This window comes from Podarcis tiliguerta (assembly GCF_965153285.1).
Source record: "Podarcis tiliguerta genome assembly, chromosome: 7".
Lineage (NCBI taxonomy): Eukaryota > Metazoa > Chordata > Lepidosauria > Squamata > Lacertidae > Podarcis > Podarcis tiliguerta.
The window spans coordinates 33633088-33643503 of NC_139540.1; the positions used below are offsets into that span (position 1 = coordinate 33633088).

Consider the following 10416-nt stretch of genomic DNA (forward strand, 5'->3'; position numbering starts at 1 on the left):
ACCCATGCCGTCAACAACCATGTAAGATGTGATCTCAGTTTATTGTGAACGGCGCTGAGCTGCAAAGCAGAATCACAAAGGATTTCCTTTCCATTTCCATCCCCTGAGGCAAACTTCACAAGCACCAGATCCTCAGATTTATTTTGCATGTTGAGATTGGCCAACAGATGAAAGCTTTACTATGGGCTTCAGTATTCAGAAATGAGGGGACTCTTTAATAATTTCTGAGCTGAAGGCAAACAGGCTTCTGTCCAGCATACTAGACGGAACTGTGCAGCCAGCCACTCTTTGAATTAGTGCACTAAATTATTTAGGGCATTGAAACTGGAGAAAAGGATACACAACTCCCCACATTTAAGTATTGTCTTTGACTGCGTTTTACAGGGCAGACATGTCCATGTGTAGTCTATTTCAGTCTTTTGGGGAGATGGTTATTTAATTTATAAAACGATTTCTTTCAGTAACCAGGGTCAGGGGATCTGAAGTGCAGTTGTATGACAGTGGGACTGGGATGGGATTGGACCTTAAGGGTTATCAGTATCATGGGATAGGGTTTGTCGAGGATTCACAGCAATGATGCTCTCAGGAGCAAAAGTCATTTTGTTTAAATATAGAATTAAAAGGTATTCACACAGAGTGGTGCATGGTCTAGTTATCTCTCGCTTGGACTACTGCAATCCGCTCTGTGGGCTACTTTTGAAGGTGACCTGGAAACTACAACTAATCCAGAATGCGGCAGCTAGACTGGTGATTGGGAGTGGCTGCCGAGACCACATAACACCGGTCTTGAAAGACCTACATTGGCTCCCAGTACGTTTCTGAGCACAATTCAAAGTGTTGGTGCTGACCTTTAAAGTCCTAAACGGCCTCGGTCCCGTATACCTGAAGGAGCGTCTCCACACTCATCGTTCAGCCCGGACACTGAGGTCCAGCGCCGAGGGCCTTCTGGCGGTTCCCTCGCTGCGAGAAGCCAAGTTACAGGGAACCAGGCAGAGGGCCTTCTCGGTAGTGGCACCTGCCCTGTGGAACGCCCTCCCACCAGATGTCAAAGAGAAGAACAGCTACCAGACTTTTAGAAGACATCTGAAGGCAGCCCTGTTTAGGGAAGCTTTTAATGTTTAATAGACTATTGTATTTTAATATTTTGTTGGAAGCCGCCCAGAGTGGCTGGGGAAACTCAGCCAGATGGGCGGGGTATAAATAATAAATTATTTTTATGATGATGATGATATAAGAAGTCCTACTCACAGCAGACCTATTAAGGTAACGGACATGGCTAACTTAGGGTTTCCTCTGAGTAGGACTTAGTTGAATACAGCCCTTTATTTTTATTTATTATATTAATATCCCACCATGGAACTTGGGGCAGCATCACTCCCAGGCAGTCATTCATCCAGACACTATCTCAACAGAGACCTGAGCTGAAGCACAAAGTACTTCAGACCTTGCATTAGGACAGTCACTCTGCACACACACACACACACACACACACACACACACAAACACATATACATACACATCCTCATTCACAGAACACATCCAAAGGAGAAACCAGGGTGCTTGAGGAATTTTATTTCTATAGATTCTGATGCAAATTGACACCTTCTGGATGAATGTGTGAATTGGTATGTAATTATCTTTCTGATTTTGCTCTTCTCCAAATTTTCAACAGCAGCTGAAAAATAATAATCAAATTCAGATAAATATGTATTTCAATACATATTTTGAGATAGAATAGGTTACTTCAATACATGTTTAAATATAAGTGTTCGTGTGTATATATATATATATATATATATATATATATATATATGAGATTAATGTGGAAACCGGACAAAATGAACCTTATGAATGAACATCTGCAGTACCGACATGGATCAGAAACAGACTGTTCTGTCCATCCCTGATTTCCATATATGGATCAGCAATGCATAAAATTAGTGACCTCTCATATGGCAACCTAGTTAACAGATGTGGAACTGCAGGCGCATCCCTATTTAGAAACCTAGAATCTGTCTTCCCATGATAGCACAACAGAGCTCAGTCAGCCTCCTGCTTCTTCTTCTGTGGTTCCCTGTATGAGAATAGCACTTAGACCAGAGAATAAAACTTGGGGGGAGAAGAAAGAATGGGAATGCAGCTATTTCTGTCTCCACAGTCCATAGTCTTCCACTACCATCAGTCCTGTCACCATTTATAATATTTATAAATCAATAACTGTAATGAGCTTTGCAGAATACAAGGGAACTGATCCCCACCTTGAGCTTAGAGTCTGACACAGAGGAAGCAACCAAGGAAGGATGCAGGGTTCACAGGGAAAGAATATCCAGTTCTTTCAGCTGCACATGATTAGGCTGCAAGCTGGAATTCAGTGGGGCTTCCTTTATGTAAGCAGGGTTAGGATTACTCATTACAGGGTAAGTTGTGGGAACTGTGATAAATGATGGGTTGAGCCAAAGGCTTTGAATGAAGATAGTGGTGGTATCAGACAGGTGTTTTGGGAGGCAAATCTAAGCTTCCAGGGCAGCAAGGGAGAAAGGGTGGAGTCTTTTGAGGGAAGAGGAGAACTAGTTCAGACAGCAGAAGGTTGTGAAGATGGAGAAGCAAAGATCATGGGCAGGATGTATTGAAGGCCATGGAGGACTTTGAAAGCACAGTCAATAAGCTTTTGCTGGGTCTGGGAGTGGACAGGAAGCCAGTGTAAGGTTTTCAATGAGTGGCGTCTCACGACCAGAGTGACAAATGAGGTGAATGATTTTGGGAGCCAAACTGTTATGTACTGAGTTGAATAGGATCCAAACTTCAGCAGTCTGATTGGTCCTAGAACAATAGGATTCAGAATGCAGCAGTCTGATTGGTCCTAGAACAATGCAGAAGTATGATTGGTCGGCAGGAGCCACCCAATCCAGCTCCAGATAGAGGTGAATCCACAGCCTGATTGGCCTACAGGAGAATTCCGGAATTAACCAATCACGTGCAGCCCATTGTGTAAATAATGTATATAAAGCAGATACTTTGAGGGGACTTTCATTTCCCTCCTCACCACTATGAGCTGAATAAAGAGCATGAAATCCACTCTCGACTCTGAGTATATTTCACAAACCCTGCTTGGGTGTGAGGGAACCAAGGTAAGGCAGCAGAAGACCAGAATGGAAATCATACTGCATAGAAAAATGTATTAAAACCATTTAGTAATAGATGTGTGACAGAATGGTTGTTATCCTTGTGGGCAAGTAGCTACACATTTCTTCAACTATTTTACCTAGTACTGTATAAATTCCACCTATTTCTTCGTGTCATGGCGGACATCTGCTGTGACTCTTCATAACTGTTACCCCCAGCTATCTAGAGGTATCCAAAAATGTCAGCACATCTGGGCACTCTGTATATACTCTCTTGTTTGGTTCTCAAATGTAAAATATATAGAAATACAGAAGCAGAGTCTCAGCAGTTCCCTTATCTGTAACATCATAATTAAGTTTTTTGAAAGTTGGTTCCCGTCACAGACTGGCTGTTGCAACTGCAAAATATAATTCAGGGATATTTCTGCATAGTGAATGGTTCTTGTCAAGATAAATCCCTTTCTTTTTCATATCCTGGACAGAAACAACTCTGCTACTGAAATCACTTAAATATAATGATATTCTGAGTGTTTCAATGAGCCCAGCCTTGTCGCTCTGGAACTGCATATTGTTGAGTGTGAATTGGATGGAGATTCTCAGTAGACATCTGAAAAGTAGCCTTAATGTCATGAAGATCCTGGGAATCTGGGGCAGGTACCAGTGTACCACCCACCTGTCAAAGTTAACCTGCAGGCATGGGAGAATATAAAGATCTGGCATGCTGGACCAAAAGGTTCCCCACTCTTGCACAAAATTAACTATTCTCATAAGGTGAATTGGAGACCCGTTGGAAGCAGAGCATGAAGTTCGAGGCAGGGGTAGGATCTTTCTTTTTCTGCAGCCAACCCATGCATAGATTGTAAGCATCCAGGCAGAGGATCCTTGCTGATTTCTTTAATTGCCCAGTCATTCCAGGGACGCAGGTGGCGCTGTGGTCTAAACCACTGAGCCTCTTGGGCTTGCCAATCATAAGGCTGGCAGTTTGAATTCCCACGATGGGGTGAGCTCCCGCCGCTCTCTCTCAGCTCCTGCCAACCTAGCAGTTTGAAAGCACGCCAGTGCAAGTAGATAAAAAGTTACTGCTGCGGCTGGAAGGTAAACCGTGTTTCCGTGCGCTTTGCTTTCCATCATGGAGTTCCGTTGCGCCAGAAGCAGTTTAGTCATGCTGGCCACATGACCTGGAAAGCTGTCTGTGGACAAACGCTGGCGCCCTTGGCCTGAAAGCGAGATGAGCACCACAACCCCATAGTCGCCTTTGACTGGACTTAACCGTCCAGGGGTCCTTTACCTTTTACCTTACCATTCCAATATGATCTTAGAAAAAAGGGGAAGATAGAAAACAAACCTTTTCTTCTTTGTTCATCCTTGTTCACTGCTTTAAGGGTGGGGTCAGAGGCATCCTTTTTAATGCCATTGTTCAAATTAGTATTTAAGTCCACATATCCTTACATGCAGTGACAGGCAACAGGCATATGGCAGCATACAAAGACCTCTACATGCTAAAATATGAACCAGATTATTTATGCTGGGTTTTGAAAGCTTTGAAATGGGAATGAAGTAAAAACAAGTTTGAGGAACATTGTCCTAAATTGTTGGATGTTACTTGAAATTTTGGGATAACTACAATTGTTTCTCTCATTCCCTCTCTGTTTGTTTTTTTGGTTTTGTTCCCTTCCCAGGAATCTGCTGCTTTTAATGCTGTAAATGCCTTGCAGTCAGTTTATGGGATAAGATACCGATATGGCCCTGCCTCCAGCACTTTGTGTAAGTTTCTCCAGTATGCTAGTTCATTAGTTTTCTATTTGTACTGTGTTAGCATTGTAGGCTATGTTGTAAAGATGCAAGCAAACAATTTCAAAAAGAACTTTGTTCAGTCTGCTATGAGAAGCAAGAGACGGCTGCGTGAAATTTACATTATGTTGTTACACACCATCCTAATCTCTTTTAGTGGTGCGAGATTTCTGCGGTTCCAGACACTTACCTAGAGTTTCTGTTTCCTTTTGGGCATAGCAGAGACTGTGGTGTCTTTGTCATATATGGTTTTATTTACATGCCATGTATATATACAACCTGCACCTAGGGATTGCAGGACATTCACATCTTATGAGGGTCTGGCTTCCCTCTTAAGAGCAGCTTTAGATTCAAAGGACAACAAAAAAAATCATCCTCTGTGTCTCTTGGTCCCAACCTGTCACCTCCAACTCGTATGGAGTTCTGCCCCTCCTTCCCCTTCTTGCTGCCAACTGGCTTCAAGGACCTCCCACCAACCTAAAACCCAAAGCTGAAACCCTAAACTTGGGCATTGTCTGCTACCATTGGCCTCTGCTGATCACTCAGAGCTGGAGTGAGGCCGCCTCTCTGCTGTCTGGCAGTATTTACATTGCCAGTCATTCTTAATGGCCCAGTATTTTGCTCTCTTTGTTTCTTGCTAATGACCCTTCTTCTCCCAAGGACTTCCTGAGCATGGAAAACTGGTTTGAACTGGTGTTTTTTTTTTTTTGACACTACAGGATTCGGCAGTCTGACAGCTTCCCTTAATACCCCAAGCATCAACTTATTCCTAACATTTACTAAATCTAAGAATTTAGGGAGATCTTGCCCCCACAAACTCATAACAATATTTAGATGCCAGCCTGACACATGTCTTGTGCACAAGCAAAAACACTTCCATGTATGTCCAGTGGAGGGAGCAATGTGCCCTTTATGTGCCAGACTCTTGTACCCCATGGGATGCCCACAGGACCTTGGATGGGCTTTTCAGTAAGAATGGAGATTGTCCCTGGAAAGGAAAGCTGAAAAGCTCTCATGAGTGAGCAGAACTATGCATGCAATGCTTTGGGTCCCATCCAATGACTGAAGTGGGATTTAAGAAACCTAACCATGTAGCCCAGATCTTCTTGATGTGCTAGTAATTGTAGCAATGGAGTCTAAGGCTGGCAGAAAAGAAAAAAACCCAACCACCACTCTGCCTCTTGGAGACAATATAGGAGGATCTTTAGAGGGCACTGAGAAACAACTGACTTAATAAATGATGTTTGTGATTATTCAAATGGAGCTTTCAGTCCAGCTCAAGTTATGGCAACTAGTCAGAAGTTAACAGTTGATGGTGCAAGTTGAATTCCCATTCATCTAAAGGGACATTCAGCCCATTCAGTGGTGTCTGAATGAGGACCACAGTGTGGATGGGCATCCAGACACATATCTGAATGTGGGTCGGTTACAGAAACAAAATGCTTCCTTGCACAGATCTCTTGCTGATCAGGGCATATGTATTTTGTGCTTGCAAGGATGTCTGGGTTGTCTCTTATCACATATTTGTAGAGAATATTGATGTACTGAGAATTCACTCAGACTCTGGGTTATGTTCTTTTTGAATTCTGGGCTCAGATCACAATCATTTTGAAGACAATAAAAAACCAAAGTAAAATATCTTCAACAGGGAAATATTTTACAGAATATTAAAAATTCATCTTCTTCCCAGCGGAGTTTGGGATGTTTAAAGTCTGAATTTTCAATAACTGTCAGAGCCTGAATGGAAGTCTCCAGACAACTATGATAGACAAAAGAAATCCAGCAGCTTTATATAGCAAAGGAATATATGCTTCACTCGTTTAGTTTGTTCTGATCTAAAACTTTGGAAGAACGGATGCAGAGAGAACTAAATGCTTTTCTTCAATCTACTGAAAATTTAGTGGTATAAAATGAAAAGTGGTATGAACATAGCCCAAGGACTAGGGCACCTGTGGCCCTTCAGATGCCACTGGGCTACAATTCCCTGACTGTTGGCTTGGGGTTGATGAGAATTAAAAGTGTAACAATATCCGTAAGGCCACAGGTTGCCACCGGTTTCCTAGACAAAGTATTAACAGGACGCTTCATTCCCTAAGGCAACCAACACCACAATCCTATAAACATCTACCCATAAGTAACCCCCACTGAGTTCAGGAGGCTTACTGCCGGGTAAGTGGGTATAGGATTGCAGCCTTTTCTGTTTTTTCATACCACCTGGTTAAGCATCCCCCGCCTTGCCCCAACTTCTAACAACATACTTCCTCATGCTGTTTTCAGCCACACAGCAACTGCCATGTCGTGTCAGGTTTTTAAGTTTTAAAAAATAGATTTTTAAAAGATGTTGTTATAGTTAATGAAGACTATAGTGGGAGTGCTCAGCTTGTAGTTAGCCGCAGATTGCACCATTCAACCCTTGTTTAATTCAGTACTTCAGTGTGGGAAAGCACAACAAATAAGAATTGCACTTCACTCATTCAGCACCAGTGGAAATGTGGGAGGTAGCGTGTTCTAGCCCACAGCAAGCTGAGTGCAGCTCGCGACAGGGATTAATGTTCTTCTTGAGAAATGTTATGATTAAGGCTGGAGTTCTGTACATATTTACCTGGGAGCAGGAAGTGGGGGATTTGATACAGTTGACGCTTAAAGATGATCTTGCCTGATTCCCACTTTTCAAAACACTATGCAAACCATATCCATTCTTCACAATTTGTTGTTGTTATTGTTATTGTTGTTCTAATAATACTTATTTACGTCCCTCCTTTTGCTCAAAACTGGGACTCGATGTGGAACACAAAAATTAGAACAAATACAGATAAAATACACATTGCTGAAAACATATAAAAGGCTATTGAAATTTGCAGTTATCCGAATTTTCAGTGCAATTCTCCAGCCAAGTAATGTGTACAAAAATGCATATACTAAAGGCTGCATATAAATGCATATATTAGTGAAAATAGCATGCTGGAATGCATATGGGGAAACTGCATTGCAAATATGTGTATAGAGTGCAAAACTGAATATAAAATGTGTATAGTAAGGGAAATTCACAGGAAAAATGCTGATTGATTTCCATGAAATGGAGATGTGGAGAACTGGAGCTAAGGCTGTAAAGATGAGAAACTGAAAGTGACATGTTTATCCTTTCCTAGCTGGCAGTAAGTTTCATCGAACTTAGTAGGATTTAAATCTGACTAGACATGCATAGGATTGCATTGTTAGTAAATTGTAGGGAAGTTCTTCTTCCTAGCCTTTCCTTTCCTTGAGCCTGATCTTAGAAAATAAACTTCCATGTATCGTCTTACACACAAGGCAAGTTGAAACCTTTGTGAAAGGAGAAAGTAGAGAATGTTATCCATGCTATTTTGTTTTCCATTGTGTAATACGTAGATCTTCTTTAGAGTTAAAATTAATTACTTCAACCCTGGTCCTCTGAGTCATTGCAGCAGTGGAGAAGTGGTCAGGTTGATGCGGTTACTAAGTCTAAAACTTGCCAGTACTGTCAAATGGGCCACTCCAGCATCATGCAGTGCTAAGAAGCAGCATAGAAATGGATGAAGATGGGATTACTGTCTCAGGTCACTGCAAGCTGATAGAACCAGGTCTGCCAGCACAAAATTGCCTTGGTAGTCAGCAGTTTGAACTCAATTGCAAACCAGATATAGTGCAGCAAGGTGAAGGACTCCCTCTTGCCCCACCTGCAATATAGGTATTTTCACTGTACTACATACATCTACAGAATCAGCTGATGAAACTGTTTTTGGATCAAATTTTAGTCCAACTTGCAAAGCTTCTTTCTCTTTGGCATCTCTGGATTTGAAGACATTTAGCGCCTTTGGAGTTGCTTAGAAAAACAACTTAAAATATAAACTTGTGGAACTAGCATGTCCTTTCATACACATCACTTAAAATTATTATTTTTTCCTTCCTCTTCCTTTTTCCAGATGTGAGTTCTGGCAGTTCTATGGATTGGGCATACAAAAATGGCATCCCATATGCGTTTGCATTTGAGCTGCGTGATACGGGTCATTTTGGATTTCTACTGCCGGAGACCCTAATTAAACCAACGTGCACAGAGACCATGCTGGCTGTTAAAAATATAACCATGCATCTGCTGAAAAAATGTCACTAGGGTTTGCAGCAAAGGGCCAAAACTGTATTTCTTTTTAACTGTTATTGAAGATGTTTATTACTTAGACAATGTCAAGTCAATGGAGCCTAGAATCTGTCCTGCTGGTGGAGATAATAAAAGTGGGGGGGGGGGGGATGACATTCACACTGCATGTAGGTTGACGAGTGTGATACATATTCAGGGCTATGTGTATAATGGAATCATACCACTCAAGTGTAGACATCGGTTTTGAGCTGGAAAGAATATGGGTTGGCAAGGCCGAAGAAATTCTAAGAGCTGGGGATGAGAGTACAGCAGAGACGGGGAACCTGTAGCCTTTAAATGTGGGACTCTAACTCCTGTCAGCCACAGGTAGCATGGCCAGAGGTCAGGGATGATGGGAGTTGGAGTCCAGTGTGATTTTCTTTGGACAGTGTATGAAAAATAAATGTAAGCCCTGTCAAGGAGGGGGTCGTTTTCCCAAGTCCTCCCTCCAAACTACTGATCAGGTTCCAGGTTTTATTGACCTCTTCTCTTCCACCAGCTACAGAGCATCAAACAGCAAGTTTTAAAAATGGCATGTGCCCCCCCCCCCCCAAAGCAGGTTAACTCAAAGATTTATAGGGGCTGGGGAATGCTGGCAACCGGCCAGCCCCATCACATGCTCCCACTTTGGGGACTAATTTTTACCACCTGCCTGAGGGGCCCCACCCAGCAGTGCTTGCTCACAGGATCACTACTTCATGACAAGCCCTGGCCCTCTGTTATTAGCATAAATAATTGTTGTTGTGCTTACCACAGCAATTAACACATCGTCTCTGACTTGGCAAGAATGGACTGTACAAGGAGTGGGCAACCTTTGTTTGTCAAAGACTGCATTCCCTCAGTGGTAGTTCATTGGGGGGGTCATATACCAGAAGTGAAAGCAGAGTAACATGGACGGGACAACTAATTTTCTCTTTCTGCCACTCCTTTCCCTCCCAACTACCTACCTTTTTTCTCACCCTCTTTCTCTTTCTGTCACCACTCCCCCCCTCATATTTTCCTGCTTGTTGAAAGTTGCCCACACTTAGCCTGGAGAATAAAATATGTGAGCCTTATTGCTTAGGGGGTTGTGGAACAGTGATCCAATCCAGCTGTAGTCATACATAATTGGAATTAATGCAGATGGACAACATCCACATTTGGATATGCAGTAAGATGTGCTTTCCAATCTAGAAAATGGTGGAGCTTCCATATGAGAAACTCCTTCTTTGGACTGGGGTGAAAATGTGCAACTGTACTGGCCTTTGCTCCCTTGATACTTCTTCTAACATCAGTTGCAAATGGAAATTTTATATATTTTGTTTTGAATAACACCAGAGCTTGTTAAATAAAGCACATTTTTAATTAAAA

The 10416-nt window shown here is 42.3% G+C and overlaps 1 protein-coding gene across 2 annotated transcripts in view; it reads left to right on the forward strand.

Annotated features, from left to right (window-relative positions):
• CPA6 (carboxypeptidase A6) overlaps positions 1–10416 on the forward strand; it is a 45121-nt gene extending 34705 nt beyond the window's left edge. For both annotated transcript variants that reach the window (XM_083451248.1, XM_083451249.1), the window contains 2 exons: positions 4802–4886; positions 8855–10416. In XM_083451248.1, the coding sequence (XP_083307374.1) occupies positions 4802–4886; positions 8855–9042 (273 nt within the window). In that variant the 3' untranslated portion in view covers positions 9043–10416. The remainder of the gene's footprint in view (positions 1–4801; positions 4887–8854) is intronic.